Here is a 16,752-nt window from a genome sequence, read left to right as displayed (position 1 = left end):
TTTAAAATAAAGGCTTCAATATTCTCGAGAAAAGGAGTTTTCCCACAGCGTTTGCAACGCAGTACTCGTTCCCTTATCTCTAAGGGAACCGAGGTTACGTAAGTAACCAAGTACGTTATTAAATTAGGGGCCGCTAAGACAACACCATACACAGACTTTAAACGCGAACCTGTGAGAAACGCTGATGATGGCGTTCGCATGCGTATTTAGTATAGGTTCTATAGTTATGTGCGTTTGAATATATGTGCACAGGTTTGTAATTCCCTACAAACCAGGCCTAAAAGAACCGGTCTTGACAAAAAGACCAGACAAAAATGTCGGTCAACATTTTTTGTCAAAAATGACAAAAAAAGGCGCACAATGACAAGAAATAGTATTGATCATGTCAGCAAATACAGATTAGAATTAAAGTAATGAGCCAGGTTTGAAAATATAAGTAGAAAGTAGGCTACAGATACAGTATTTGTGTCAAAAATAAGAGTGAAAGTAAAAAAGTTTTGAAGTACTGAAAAATCGAGTTATGTACAATAACGGAGTATTTGAACTTTGTTACTTCCCATCTCTGTATATAGCATTTACATATTATATATGTAAAAATGCTTTCACTAACGGAAAAATTGTGTTTCCTGAACGAGATTTAATCTGTAGCTGCGTCTGAAATCACATACTGTCTGTGCACTACATTTGAAATTGAATTTGAATCATGGGTATTAAAAAGCGTGTTATATGAAGTATGAATGTGTATGAATGAAATGTAGACGTACTACATCCGCCGTGTTGATACTGTCATGTGACCAACCAGCATCAGTTGGCCATTCATAAATCCTCCCCAGAGCAGTTCAAAACAAAAATATTCTCTTAGAAAGTTTTTCTAACGTTCTCATTAAGATATTAACATGTTATTTCTGAATGATCTCTGGGTGTTTAAAACATCCAAGTTGTTGTTTTTTTGTTTTGTTTTGTTTTGTTTTTCTTGGTGGAGCAAACATTTAAGAAACATTCTATCTTATAATTTTGTAAACATTACCGAAACATTAGGCTACTTTGGAATGTTCACTGAACGTAGTAACATAAAAAAATAAAATAAAAACTAATGTCCAAAACCGTTTCAGAAAAAAAATGTTTTATGATGTTTAAGTAATCTTTTTCTGACTTTGGTCTTTTGGGAATATTATTAAAGACCATATTGCCTACTATGAACAATTCGATTAACCCTACTTAAAGAATGTTTTTGTTTATAACTTTAAGAAAAACCTGGTCAAAGAATGTTCTCTGTTAGTAGCCTATAGCTTACACTCTGACAGCTTGATATATGTATAAGATATGACTATTACAAAACTAAAAATGAAAGGAAATTACAGATGTTGCATCCATGTTATTGGCAACAATTAGCCTGGAATGCCAATATTTGCTTTTGTTTCTGTGGATCGCGGATCTACATTCCTTTCGACATTCAAAGCAACGAGTTTCACCTGTCAAACAAGTCTTTAATTTCTGTTTAGTTTTACAGAAGGGCTGGATTAGTTTAGAGGATGGGCACTTCAGAGCAAGGCAACATTTATAAGAATGACACTCAGCAGATCATTCATTCATTCACCTCCGACACACGGAGAAACTTCATCGTTCCTGCTGAATACTCTAGGTAATGCTTTTTATTTAACTTCTCTGTTTGTTAGAAGAATAATGCAAACTGTAAAACTACTGTTCTGATTTTAAGAAAACTGATGTCATTTGAGAGATAAAGCATTGATTGACTGTTTCTTACTTTGCATATAATGACAACTGAACTGAGCAATGCTGTGTTTGTGATTTAATTATTTTCACTTTGTTATGCTGATCATATATCTCCCTCTCTCTCTTACTTTCTAGTTTGTGAAAATGGAGTCTTTGACTGCAGAAAACACACAGTTCTCCCTCAACCTGTTCAAGAAGATCAGCGGAGGAAACGCATCAGGAAATGTGTTCTTCTCTCCTGTCAGCATCTCCTCGGCTCTGGCCATGGTGTCGCTCGGTGCAAGAGGAAACACTGCAGATCAGATGATTAAGGTGATCTCACACAATATACTTTTAAAAGAGGGTCATGAGAGAGTAGACTGAGACTGCAGGGACCAGAGAAATTCCTTAAATGATTGCATAATATTTTAATATTTAACAAGTTATTTTTTCCATAGAAATAAAATGTTTGCAAGCTGTTTAATTAAAAAAATGTAATCAGATTTTAAAAATGATCCATAAAATGATCCCATGATGGGAAGGTTCTATATTGATGGAACCCTTTAAGATTCTATATAGAACCTTTTCTTCTAAGAGTGATTATATTCCAAGTTTCTGTATTTCCAAGAACTTACATTCAGAGAAATGCAACATTAAATAGTGAGCAACAATACATGTGTAAGTTCATTCACAAACAAGAAATTGTGTTTCCAGACTGAGCCCCAATATGTGTAATTTGAGTTCCAACATTGTATAAACAGTAAAGTGCCAGTTATTAATCACTATTTCCACTTTTTTCTAGTGCATTTTTTTATTATTATTCTAATGGGTATTTAAGTAGTGCATTCACACTATTGAAGTTATCAAAATAGTGAGGTTATCTTTATTAATTCTACCATAATAATGCTGTGTAGGTCCTGGGCTTTAACAATCCTCCAGTAACCGGACAAAAAACTGAGGACCAAATTCATTCCAGCTTCAAAAAGTTCATGAGTGATCTGAACAAACCAGGAGTCCCGTATGTGTTGAGTCTCGCCAACCGCCTCTACGGAGAGCAATCCTACCAGTTTGTTGAGGTCAGAGTTGGTTTATTCACTGGAGGTTCTGGAAATGTTCTCAACTATAATATCACTTCCACCTCAACCGGTTTGCTGTATTACAGAAATTCCTCGATGACGCAAAAAGCTACTATGATGCCGGACTGGAGAAGGTGGACTTCATTAACCAATCAGAGGCTGCTCGTCTCAACATCAACCAATGGGTGGAGACAAAAACACAAGGTGAAATCCAGCATAAATTACTCTAAACTCATACATATAAAAGTTGTTTCATGTTTTTTGCAGCACTTTAGTTTCAGCGAAAAAGTCTTTTCAAGGGCCATGTTTGGCTTCATGGGTTCTTGAGTTGAGCTTTATAGTAACAATATCAAACCAACCAGTTCAAATCACTGCTCAAAGTGAACAATGTCCATTTGTATTTTAGAGAAGATCAAGGACTTGATGCCACAGGGAGCCATCGATGAGATGACGAAACTGGTTTTGGTGAACGCCATCTACTTCAAAGGAAACTGGGAGATGAAATTCCCAAAGGAAGACACCAGAGATGGGCAGTTTAAGCTGAGCAAGGTGAGATTTCATGCTCTTTTTAAAATATTTTTAACAGTCATGATGAAATCAGAGGGGTTATAATGTGTTTCCATTGATGCTTGGCAGAATCAAATTGAACCAGTGGAGATGATGCATCAGAAGGCGCAGTTTCCTCTGGCCTTCATCCCAGAGATCAACAGTCAGGTTCTGGAGCTGCCGTATGACGGGAAGAATCTCAGTATGTTGATCATCCTTCCTAACGAGATGGAAGACGACACCACTGGCCTTCAGAAGGTGATTTGAATGCTTAATTAGCCAGCCGTGACCAGCCAGATGTTTATTTGTGAAGCAGTTTTCATTTTGACTATTTCAACTATTTCTCTGACATGTCTCTCTTATTATCCAGCTTGAAAAGGCACTGACCTACGAGAAGCTCATGGAATGGACCAAACCAGAAATCATGAGTAAAGAAGAGGTTGAAGTGTCTCTGCCCAGATTCAAGATGGAGGAAACCTACGACATGAAGAGTCTTCTGATCAGCATGGGAATGGAGGATGTTTTTGATGAGAGAAAGGTGAATCTTTCAGGCATGTCCTCGAACAACAACCTGGTGGTGTCGAAGGTGATCCATAAAGCCTTTGTTGAAGTCAACGAGGAAGGAACCGAAGCGGCTGCAGCCACCGCCGTCGTGAGGCTAGAGTGTTTGATCATCCCGCTGGTCTTCAATGCAGACCATCCTTTCCTATTCTTCATCCGACACAATCCAACCAAGACCATTTTGTTTTACGGACGCTTCTGCTCTCCATGAGTGAGTCCTGCTGCATGAGATGCTTCCAGCTAGTTTAGGTGAAGATCTGGTTAAAATGAGTAGGAGAGACTCGGGACAACTATTGCAATTTACAGGAGAAAGTTTTAGACAGGCCTCTTCATGCTACTGTATATCCAATCAAATCTATCAATTTACATAAACATTGGTGTTGCTTCTTGCACTACATGAGGCTCTGTTATACAAGTGAAATAATGTGTGTGCATTAACTGTAACTGTATATTAAACATAAATTAAACAAATCTTAAATAAAACCTGCTTTGATTTTTTATTGTAATTTAATAGAAACCGCTAGCCGTCAGTCTAGTCTAAACTGTAGTCAAACTAGTGGCAATGAAACTTAAAGTAAACTGGTTTCTGAAAAGGTGTTAAGGAGGAAACATGGAAAGAGGAAAGTCAACTAACACTTTATTAGTCAAATAAGTTATTTTTATGAATGTCACATCAGGATTTATACTGTATGTTGATATATATTTATATATATATATATATATATATATATATATATATATATATATATATATATGTATATATATGTCATTCAATTAAATCTTTTATTGGCTAAAATGTTGTCTTTTATATGTTTACCATTTGAGATTCCTGTTTCATAATACTACTGTATAAAAGTTGCTAAAAAACAATCATAGGCAGTTTAATGATGGTAGGGTATCAGTCAGTGAAAAACCCTCAGTCAGTCACGTTCGATGTTATGTCAGTACAGCTGGCGCTGTATGTTCAGCTCCTCCAGCTTCCACTCTTTCCCCTCATCTTCCAGGATGGGCAGAAGCATCATGATTCCGTTATTTCGTTTTGTATTAATTGTACCTTAATTCTAATCAATGTTTCATTAACCAATTGTCTGGATTTAATAAAGAAGTAAATATATTAGAAAATAGATAATCAAGACACGGAGTCGCCGGCGCGTGAACTGGAGCTGGTCTCATAAATTCACAGAAACTCAGCGTGTAAGGTAGCCTACTTGCCTCACAGACCTGAGACATGAATAGAAAGCTTGAAATGTCTACTTTTAAACAGAACAATTCAAAACGAAAGAAAAACGACTGTTCTCTGCTTATGTCATCCGTATGAAATTTGCATTTCTCTCTGGCGCGTTCACTACTGCGAAGATCGCGAGTCAGCATCGTCAACTTAATCTTTCCAGCCGACACTGACATAAAAAAAATTGTTTATTAGTAAACAATTAAAATGTCTCCCGCTATTTTTTACATATTCATAATCATTCATTTTGCCGGTTCGTTGTGACAGCTTTTAGGTGCTTTATTGGCAGCGCTACCCTTACATGTTACATGAACGCATCAGCACCGAAAACATGGAGATTTTTTTCTTTTGGGGGGCATTTTGTTTGTGTTGAGGCTTTCACAGTTTTCTTTAGGCGTGATGTTACGAGGACGCTGCTAATAAAGTTGCAAGTAGGCCTACACATTGGATTCACATTTATTATTATATTTAAAAAATACCCCAGTTTTTATGCCGGCCGTATCATTTTATTTTGTTGTATTTATCCGCCACACCTTAAAGGCCGGTCTATGAAAATATTGTCTGATATTAAACCGGTCCGTGGTGCACAAAAGGTTGGGGACCGCTGCCCTAGATGGTTCGACAGTGAAAATGCACTTTTCCCTAAAAGAGCAAGCGGATGGCGAGTGTCTTTTTTAGACTCCTCTCTGTCCGTGCATTTCTGGATGCGGTCGCTTCTCAGGAACGGGGTACCACGTGCCACCCACGTCCAGACCTCTGGAACCTCCACGTGTGGTCTCTGGACGGGACGCGGAGGACTTAAGTGGCCAACCTCCAGTGGTAGCTGACACTATCACTGAGCTAAAGCCCCCTCTACAAATCGCTTACACTTTGACGTGGCACTTCTTCTTTGATTGGTGTTCTTCCTGTCAATGTCATGCTTTCTTTCTTGCAGGGGCCGGTTGGAGCGAAGCTTGTCTCCCTCCACCCTGAAAGTGTGTGTTGCAACTATCCATGATGCAGTACATGGTAAGTCTCTGGGGAAACTTGACTTGATCATCTGGTTTCTGAGAAGTGACAGGAGATTGAATCCTCCTCGGCCACGCCTTATCCACTCTTGGGACCCTTCTCTGCTCTTAACGGCCCTACTGAGAGCAAACTTTGAGCCCTTGCAGTCAGTAGAGATTAAGATTGTATCTCTTAAGACAGCGCTCCTGACTGCCTCACATCCATTAAGAGGGTGCAGGACCTGCAGGCATTTTCGGTCAACGAAGCATTCCTGGAATTCGGGACAGCCAACAACTCACTTCATCCTGAGACCCCGTCCTGGATACATGTCCAAAGTTCCAACCACTCCTTTCAGGGACCAGGTGGTGAACCTGCATGCACTGTCCGTGGAGGAGGCAGACCCAGCCCTTGCATTGCAGTGTCCTGTTCGCGGGCACAGGGCGCTAGCGTATTACCATATTGAAATAGATTTCTTATCCATTAATGCAGGCAAAAGCACACAACAATGAATGGGTTAAAATCTAAACCATCAAGAGTGTAACAGACACACATACACTGAGGCAGAGTAAGATCAGAGGATAAGTTGGAGACGGATTACCAGTTAGTTGAGCCAGAATATTCAACAACGATTACAAACATGTCTAAGTCTAAACTGTGACAGAAAATTGTCTTTGATTAAATATCTAAATATATATACATCCAAATGCAATAGCTAATAAAAGTAATAAATTATGTCCGAAAACAATGTTCTCAGCAATAAGGCTTTTCTTTTTTATATATATACTATGCGTTACATTTTATTTTATTTATTTATTATGACTAGAAAGCATGAAATCTGCATATTCTTAACTCAAACATAATGCATTAAAGGGTTAGTTAGCTACCCCAGATAGTCGCGCAGTACGAAAAAAGCATTGATCTGACGACTTCGAAAATCGTGCAATGTGAACTTGGCATAACTGTGACATGACTGTAATTCTGGCTTTCTTACAGGAGTGGCTGGACACTGGCAGCTTGTCCTCTACACTGAAGGTTTATGTGGCTGCTATTGCCGCATCTCATAACACTTTGGGTTTAACTTTAACCCAAGTTAGGGTGCTGCTGACGATCGAATAACCCGCCCCAACCACTAACCCTACTATTCACAACAACTATAATGAGTTCGAACCCCACCCAACCATTAAAACAACCCTGAATGATGCTATAAGCTCCACCCCAACACCGGTCTGATACTGCTGGCCTTGCACTGTTGTTCTCAGACTGCTATTACATATGGCTCTGCAGTTCATGATTATTGACTGCGTATGCAAAACTAATGTATTCATATCGCAACCATCTGTGTTTTGCATTATTACAGTGGTATTTATGTGCTCCAGCTGTAGCTGTCTGCCCTGTTATTGTGCTTGTGAACTTGGCCCCAGAATCAGATCGTCAAGGATAAACTCTAAGACAATGTGCCATATTACTAGAGAGAAGACGGCACCATCCCAGGAGAGATGAATACCATGTCTTTTCAACAGGTCAGGTCTGCCCCAAAAACTTTTCCAATTGTCTATGAACCCTATGTTATCTTGCGGACACCACTTAGACAGCCAGCCATTGAATGAGGACAGTCTACTAAGTATCTCATTACTCTTTCGAACGGGAAGGGGTCCAGAGCATATTACAGTTTCCTGCCATCGTACTTGCTAGTTCACACATTTTTTCAATGTTAATTTTAGTGATCATCGACTGGCGAAGTTGAACATCATTAGTGCCGACGTGAATAATAATCTTAGAGAATTTACGATTAACATTAGTCAGCACTTTTAAATTTACTTTGAGGCGCTCTGGCTCCCAGCAAACATGTGACTATGGTGGCTGGTGTCTCTATTTTCACGTTCCGTGTAATAAAGTCACTGAGTGGGGAGAACCTGTTTGATGTTTTAATCTAAAGTTTGGAATCTCTAGTTCTGAAATCTTCTCCGTCAGCCTGACTATCTCCCTGCATTTAGTACATGTGTACGCCTCTGTGCTGACAGAGAAGGCTATACTATACATGTGACACACAGTGCGAGTGACAATAACAGGGGTATTAGCTGAGGTGACGGCTAACAGACAGCAGACAAACGTCTAGTAGTGACAGTAGCGGCAATCTCTCAAGTGGCCATGCCCTTAATTATGCAGAACTTTAAGGCCTGATTTAATTTAAATGGATGAGAGTTATAAAAATAAAATAAAAATCACCCCCTCACTGTCATGAAGGTCAAAATTAGCTATATAGACCAAAACCACTTTATGTTCCAGGCTGTAAAAAAAAATTCTGCTGTGAAGTTGGACATATTAATATGGGGGGGGGGGGGTATATGAGATTGACTCTATTTTGCAGCCTGTCTCTAGCGGCAATTATCAGTCGATGAATTGCAGTTTAAGTCACTTCCGTGTTGGTTTCAAGAGAGAGACAGGAAGGTTGCTGCTTCCTCCAACACAGAGAAACTTCATCGTTCCTGCTGAATACTCTAGGTAATGCTTTTTATTTAACTTCTCTGTTTGTTAGAAGTACTTTAATACAATGTATTGAGTAAACAGGTCTAATAGAACAGATTTGTACACTTAAGTTATGTATGTGTGACGGTGAAAATGATGCAAACAGTTAAACTACTGTTCTGACTTTGACAAAACTGATGTCATTTGAGAGATAAAGCACTAATTGACTGTTTCTTACTTTGCATATAATGACAACTGAACTGAGCAATGCTATGTTTGTGATTTAATTATTTTCACTTTGTTATGCTGATCATCTCTCTCTCTCTTACTTTCTAGCTTGTGAAAATGGAGTCTTTGACTGCAGCAAACACACAGTTCTCCCTCAACCTGTTCGAGAAGATCAGCGGAGGAAACGCATCAGGAAATGTGTTCTACTCTCCTGTCAGCATCTCCTCGGCTCTGGCCATGGTGTCGCTCGGTGCAAGAGGAAACACTGCAGATCAGATGATTAAGGTGATCTCACAGACTCACACAAAAGTAAAAGTAGACTGAGACAGAGGAACCAGGAAGCAAGTTGACACAACGAGTGCATGCGTTCCAGATTTTAAAGGGGTCATGAACTGCATTGGTTTTTTATTTTTTTTATGTTTCCTGGGGTTCACTTATGATGTTAGTATGGTTTTTACACCAAAAATTGTCAAAATTTATAAATAAAAGGCATTTTGCTGCTCACTCCTTAGGAGTATTACCGCCACCTACTGGATAGCCTACATGGGTGATGCATCTGTATTTTTATTTTTTATTTTTTTTTGTATGAAGATGTAATGCCCCACCCACCCTCTGCTGGCGCTGTCTGTTCAGCTCCTCCAGCTTCCACTCTTTCCCCTCAACTTCCAGGATGGGCAGAAGCATCACGATTCCCATACATTATATCCTATGCTCTAATCCTGTATTCTTTAAAAAAGGTTAAAACAGCCTTATATGACTGAGAATCCCTCAAACTGTGAGATTTACTGGTCGTTGATCATCATATTTGTTACATTTAAAAAATACATGCTCTACTGTTTCTAAAACATCACATTCATCACACATACCATTTTCATGCTTCCCCATTATTTATTGCAAGTATCGAGTTCAATCCTGTGCTTTTTCCTATCCTGATTTTAGCCTCTGATGTGAACGCTGTGTTTGAAGGGGCGTGTCTGCTGTGAGACTTCAGTGTAAACGCCCACAGCTGAGTATTACATGTGGGACTCTACTGTAAACGTTTAGCACGTTTTTACTATTACAGCTCTCAAGGTTAATTAATTGTGTTGTTTGTTGCTATTATATTTAGATAGCCTATATAGCCAGAGATGGCAAAAGTACACACATCCTTCATTCAAGCAAAATTACACACATCCTTCATTCAAGCAAAAGTACAGATACTCATGTTTAAAAAGACTCAATGTCTCAAACCTTTCACTCAAAGGTAAAGTAAAAAAAGATGGGCTCTACTTAAGTAAAAAGTAGCCATTGCTACTACTACCTGTTTTAGTGTTGTGCTGGTAACTGGACCTCACATCCTATTAATGCTTTAATACAAAAGAACTTACAAATCTAATTTTGTTAGCTAATGAATGTATTCAGGCTGAACAGCCACCATATAATACTCAAGCAGAGAAAAGTCTAAGCTGATGGAGTTATACTGTAAATTCTATTTAAATACAAACAGAAAGAAAATTAGAATGCAAGCATAATTTATACTTCACCTGATTTACCGGTTTTACAGCATATGGAAACTATCTGACTAAACCTGTCAGGTTTCAGATGACCGCTTAATACTGGAGAATTAACAGCAGAGAAGAGAACACATTTCCATAATAAAAAAAAGTATTTCTTTAAACAGGTACATGCTCAAATTGGCAACATGGACTATTCACTGGCCTAAACAATTTGTCCTAAAGACTGAATATTAATGTGTGTGACATCAGCACCAGCAACATGTGGCAACATCCCTTATACAAACACTGAGAGACAAAATTGTTGGGAAAAATCCTTAGCCGCTCCTAAATCTGAACCCCTGCGAATCGCTTCAAAAACTGGGCATTATCTGTCATAGACAACCTTTAAATGCTTTCTTAAATTCAACGGCGAATTCTTGAAAGCCAGCATTTTGTGCTTTTTAGGTTGACACAATTAGCAATGCATTCGCCAGGAATCCTTTTTAATGCAGACAATTACATAATCTCTCTCATAATTGGCCGTGCGTGATCAGGAATGTCTCAGTCATGTCGACATCTTTAACTCCCTCTGTCTCATCCATAACGTTAATCATTCTTCTTGTTGTCTTCTGCCTTGCTCCGTGGGAGCTTATAGCCTACGTCTGTGGTGCGTGATAGTCAAGAGAATTATACACCAATGGGGGAGTCATGTTTTCTGTTGAAAAAGGCGCACAATGACAAGAAATAGTATTGATCATGTCAGCAAATACAGATTAGAATTAAAGTAATGATCCAGGTTTGGAACTGTAAGTAGAAAGTACAGACATTTGTGTCAAAAAAAAGAATGAAAGTAAAAAGTTTTGAAGTACTGAAAAATCGACTTATGTACAGTAACTGAGTATTTGTACTTCGTTACTTCCCATCTCTGTATATAGCATTTACATAATAATACATGTAAAAATGCTTTCACAAACGGAAAAATTGTGTTTCCTGAACGAGATCTAATCTGTAGCTGCGTCTGAAATCACATACTGTCTGAGTATGTATACATTTGAATACTGTGTTGATACTGTCATGTGACCAAACAGCATCAGTTAGCCATTCATAAATCCTCTCCTGTGGCCTCATGGGATAGTAAAGTGTCCATCGAATGTGCACTTAAGAATCTTGGAAGTAGCAGTAGGTCATCCGGGGACTTTTCGCCAGCCCCGGAGTATTCGATTCTGGACGCACCACATGTAAACTGAGATCCAGGCATGGCATAAACAGTAAAGTGCCAGCAATTAATCACTCTTTCCACTCATTTAATTATCAAAGGCTTGAGGGCCAAAATCAACAAAGAATGTGTTTGACATCATCAGTTCTTCACTGTCTTTTCTAGTACATTTGAAACTATTCTAATGAGCATTTGAGAAGTGCATTCACAATATATGTTAAAGTTATCTTTATTAACTCTACCATATCAATGCTGTGTAGGTCCTGGGCTTTAACAATGAACCACCAATGATGGAGCAAACCCAGAATCCTCAGACTCCTGCTGAACTCAAGGTTTCGTATGAATATATTTACATCAAACACTAACCCAGTTAACAGGGAACGTTCTCAGAACTTTAGCTGACCTTCTGTCAAGGTTCTGTTGCATGAACAGCTGTATTTACTGTAGAGATGCATGTATCCTTTGGGTTCGTCTGATTCAACTGATTAAATCTGATATTGTTGATGCAAACAGAAATGTCCAGAGGAAAAACCTGAGGACCAAATTCATTCCAGCTTCAGCAAGTTCATGAGTGATCTGAACAAACCAGGAGTCCCGTATGAGTTGAGTCTCGCCAACCGCCTCTACGGAGAGCAATCCTACCAGTTTGTTGAGGTAAGACTCGGTTTATTCACTGGAGGTTCTGGAAATGTTCTCAACTCTAATATCACTTCCACCTCAATCGGTTTGCTGTATTACAGAAATTCCTCGATGACGCAAAAAGCTACTATGAAGCCGGACTGGAGAAGGTGGACTTCATTAACCAATCAGAGGCTGCTCGTGTCAACATCAACCAATGGGTGGAGACAAAAACACAAGGTGAAATCCAGCATAAACTTATTCTCAATTTGAAACTTATTTTACACTCTTACAAATAAAAGTTATTGCATGTTTTTTGCAGCACTTTAGATTCAGCAAAAATGTCTTTTCAAGGGCCATGTTTGGCTTCATGGGTTCTTGATTTCAGCTTTATAGTAACAATATCAAACCAACCAGTTCAAATCACTGCTCAAAGTGAACAATGTCCATTTGTATTTTAGAGAAGATCAAGGACTTGGTGCCACAGGGAGTCATCGATGAGATGACGAAACTGGTTTTGGTGAACGCCATCTACTTCAAGGGAAACTGGGAGAAGAAATTCCCAAAGGAAGACACCAGAGATGGGCAGTTTAAGCTGAGCAAGGTGAGATTTCATGCTCTTTTTTAATATTATTTTAATAATATTTGTAACAGTCATGATGAAATCTGAGAGGTTATAATGTGTTTCCATTTATGTTTGGCAGAATCAAACTAAACCAGTGAAGATGATGTACCAAAAGGCGCACTTTCCTCTGGCCTTCATCCCAGAGATCAACAGTAAGGTTCTGGAGCTGCCGTATGTCGGGAAGAATCTCAGTATGTTGATCATCCTTCCTAACGAGATGGAAGACGACACCACTGGCCTTCAGAAGGTGATTTAAATGCTTAATTAGCCAGCCGTGACCAGCCAGATGTTTACTTGTGGAACAGTTTTTATTTTGACTATTTCAACTATTTCTCTGACATGTCTCTCTTATTATCCAGCTTGAAAAGGCACTGACCTACGAGAAGCTCATGGAATGGACCAAACCAGAAGACATGGATCAACAAGAGGTTGAAGTGTCTCTGCCCAGATTCAAGATGGAGGAAACCTACGACATGAAGAGTCTTCTGATCAGCATGGGAATGGAGGATGTTTTTGACCCGCAGAAGGTGAATCTTTCAGGCATGTCCTCCAACAACGACCTGGTGGTGTCGGAGGTGATCCATAAAGCCTTTGTTGAAGTCAACGAGGAAGGAACCGAAGCGGCTGCAGCCACCGCCGTCGTGATGTTTTTGAGTTATATCAAACCGCAGTTCTTCAACGCAGACCATCCTTTCCTTTTCTTCATCCGACACAATCCAACCAAGAGCATTTTGTTTTACGGACGCTTCTGCTCTCCATGAGTGAGTCCTGCTGCATGAGACGCTTCCAGCTAGTTTAGGTGATGATCTGGTTAAAATGAGTAGGAGAGACTCGGGACAACTTCTACAAATCAAAACAGTTTAAGAAAAATGTATATGTACCAACAGGTCTTTTGCAATTTACAGGAGAAAGACTTATTTAATTAAAACTACACTGTGTGATATTTTCCCCCATCTAGCGGTGAAATTGTATGTGACTACCCAGTGAATATTAGTTTCTGTTCCTTTCAATTCCGAGGGCATTTTAACTCCTACGCTGGCCGTATTATTCCAAGATTAACATGGCATCCAGTTCGACTTCACAAAAATTGCGCCTTTAAAACTATTCATCACCTGTGATCCGTCGCAGCACAGATTTATGTTACAAGGTAAACAATACTTTTTCACCATTGACGCGAGGAAAAGTAACGCAAGTTACACTAGAGGTCGTTCTGGCGTTATGCTCAAACATGCTATGGTTAGACAAGCAACTATAAACTTCGAATTTACACAAATAGGCTGAATTACCTGTCAAGAAGAAAGCAGGCAACTTAGGCGTCTGTTTTAAAATCTTTGCTCCTCATGAGCTCTTTCCATCTGGGAAAAGTTACTCCAATCTTGACTTTGGTCTTGCTGATTTGCCTTTCGCGTTGACGTTTTAATTCTCTCTTTCGCTTCCTTGGCAACTCTGCCACGTCCTCGAAAATAGGCGTGAACCTCCATCTTCAGCAATCTTTTAAATCTGCCGGCAGTCGCGAGTAATCTCCCCCTGGCACTCGTCACGGTGTCACTGAGTGTAAAACGCGAAAGGCAAAGCTTGAATTTCCAGGTATGTCCCTCTTTGGCGAATGTATTCTCAACAAGGAGGCGCAACATGGCTGCCGCCATTCGAGCAACTCGCTGCCACCATTCATGTATTCTAAATGGCAGATTTTATGCTTACGAGAATACTTTATTAGTTGTAGTTTTAGTTGGTAGAAGTAATTACACATGAATGAGCACATATACTATTGATAGAACAAAGTGTTTTTTGCTAAGAATCAACTTAAAAAGTTACACAGTGTAGCTTTATTAATATAAAATTTTACAAAAATGATTTTGCTTCAAACACAAATTAATCCTACTAGGGTAAGTGGAACCTGCATTACAATTATTTGAAATACATTAATTCCTAATCATTTTAGATCAGGGTTATTATCGTTAACTAAAACCATAAATGTTACTTGAAAAAAAAATTTGTTTAAGTTGAAGTACACAAATAATTAAAAATGACAATGTACACAACAAAATTATGAAAACTTTAAAATGAAAACAAAATAGCCTATAATTAAAAAGGAAATCTAATTGAAAATATTACCAAAAACTATAATAGTATATCAATGATAAATGTTACAAACTGCTCGGATACGCAAAGGGTGAGGATCCAAAGGCAGTAGTTTATTAAAGGGTAATCCAATGTAGTGATGGGAGCTTTCGAAACACTCCTTCATGAAGCGAATCAGTGGTTCGACGCCTGTTTTAAACTGCCAAAGTCACGTGATTTTTGTTGCATTTACACTGTTTTGACCAGCAGGCGTCACCAGTGAATGGCGTTTCAAATGCTTTGAAACAGTGAATCATTTTGCAAAGCAATTGGTTCAATTGATTCGAAGCTTTTCTCCCATCACTAATCCAAAAACGTAATCCAAAACAGGCAAAAGTTCAAAACATAGGCAAACAATCCAAATAGATTCCAGGAAAAATCCGGAAAAACAGGCAACAGGCTTAAAACCATGGAACAGATAATCAAAGAAGCGCTCAGAAATGCAGTTGTGACACATACAAGACTTAGCAATGAATGACGGAATAAATCAGGCTTATATAGATGAAGTTAACAAGATTAAACAGTTGACAGCATCAGGGATAATGAGTCCGGGAGAGTTCTAGGAAACATGTGTTTATGACTGAAGAAATTAAATGCATTGCAGTTGTCCTGAGTCTTATTCAGTTTGTGTTTTTGGACGGGTCTCTTCATGCTACTGTACATGTAATCAAATCTATCAGTTTACAGAATCATTTATTGAGGCTACATATTATGTGTATGCATTCACTGTAACAGTATATTCAGCATAAATGAAATAAATCTTTACAATTCTTCAATAAAACCTGATTTTGTGTCATTTTTAACTGTAAACCGCTGTGACAAATTAACTGTGGTCAAACTCTGGTGCCAATGAAGCTCAAAGAAAACTGGTTTCTGAAAAGAGTGTTGAGGGGAAACATGGAAAGAGAGGAAATTAATCTACCATTTTAATTAGTAAAATAAATTTATTTTTATGAATGTAACATCAGGGTGTGTGTGTATATATATATATATATATATATATATATATATATATATATATATATATATATATATATATCATAAAAAATGTATTGGCTAAAATGATATCTTTTATATTTTTACCAATAAATTTGAGAATTCTGTTTCATAATATTACTGTATAAAAGTTGCTGAAAAACTTGTTGTTGTCATTTATAATTGAACTGCATTTCATTTTGAGCTTAATTGTCATGTTTTGATGAAAAGCCACTAAAAAGTTGCACAAACTGATCTGTGGTTACAAAAAGATGAGTAAATATGGCAATTAAATATTAACCAAACTCAAAGATCAACTCAAAAGCCTATTAGCCTATTTTATAATTAAAATAAAGCTTAATTTTAGGTTATAGTTATTTTGTTATTGTGTTCTCTTAGTATCATGTGTTATTCGGTACAAATATAGAATGATTTAAGTAAAATATGACTTTGAACGGGAGTTGTGCTTTGTTTTAATCGTCCCGCCTGTGCGGGACGGTTGAAACACAGGGGTGGGACGGATGAAACAACAGTTTAAATGGCAACTATTCATCTAATGCTTTTTTTTGTGAACAACACCTGACAAGTAACTTATGTACATATTGTTACAAACATATTTTGTAATTTATTTTCATTTAAAGGTTCATATTAACCATTTTTGTTCTGTCGCATAATAAACAATAGGCGATAAGCCTATGCGCATTTTGTAATCTTTCTAACAGGAATTGTTTCATTTGGACGATGGGGAATTGTTTTAATTTGGACTCTGTGCTTGTGTTTTGAAACAGTGACCATCGACCTGCATGACTGACAGACAAGAACGGTTTGACCTAAAAATATCAAAATTGAAACTACTGCGGAAACAAAGACACCTACATCTTGGATGGCCTTGAGGTAAGCTAAAACATATCAAAAAT

At 38.2% G+C, this 16,752-nt stretch overlaps 2 protein-coding genes across 3 annotated transcripts; both read left to right on the top strand.

The window, feature by feature from the left end:
- The first annotated feature begins 1,502 nt into the window (after positions 1-1,502).
- On the top strand, positions 1,503-4,371 carry LOC308704932 (leukocyte elastase inhibitor-like). The gene is made up of 7 exons (XM_081389630.1): positions 1,503-1,642; positions 1,870-2,046; positions 2,628-2,789; positions 2,876-2,993; positions 3,196-3,338; positions 3,426-3,593; positions 3,706-4,371. The coding sequence occupies exons 2-7, from the start codon at positions 1,879-1,881 to the stop codon at positions 4,105-4,107; spliced, it is 1,161 nt and encodes a 386-aa protein (XP_081245756.1). The 5' UTR covers positions 1,503-1,642; positions 1,870-1,878; the 3' UTR covers positions 4,108-4,371.
- A 4,154-nt stretch (positions 4,372-8,525) lies between these two features.
- LOC308704929 (leukocyte elastase inhibitor-like) lies at positions 8,526-15,634 on the top strand. Of its 2 annotated transcripts, XR_014031852.1 has the most exons (9): positions 8,539-8,613; positions 8,914-9,090; positions 11,757-11,828; positions 12,010-12,150; positions 12,237-12,354; positions 12,576-12,718; positions 12,819-12,986; positions 13,099-13,559; positions 15,475-15,634. XR_014031852.1 is itself a non-coding variant. In XM_081389624.1 (8 exons), the coding sequence occupies exons 2-8, from the start codon at positions 8,923-8,925 to the stop codon at positions 13,498-13,500; spliced, it is 1,212 nt and encodes a 403-aa protein (XP_081245750.1). In that variant the 5' UTR covers positions 8,526-8,613; positions 8,914-8,922; the 3' UTR covers positions 13,501-15,634. The 2 variants fall into 2 exon arrangements, 1 of the variants encoding a protein (XP_081245750.1); XM_081389624.1 differs by having other exon boundaries at positions 8,526-8,613; positions 13,099-15,634.
- The last annotated feature ends 1,118 nt before the right edge of the window (positions 15,635-16,752 follow it).

Source organism: Scardinius erythrophthalmus (genome assembly GCF_964197995.2).
Source record: "Scardinius erythrophthalmus genome assembly, chromosome: 16".
Lineage (NCBI taxonomy): Eukaryota > Metazoa > Chordata > Actinopteri > Cypriniformes > Leuciscidae > Scardinius > Scardinius erythrophthalmus.
This window is presented reverse-complemented; position numbering and strand designations above follow the sequence as displayed.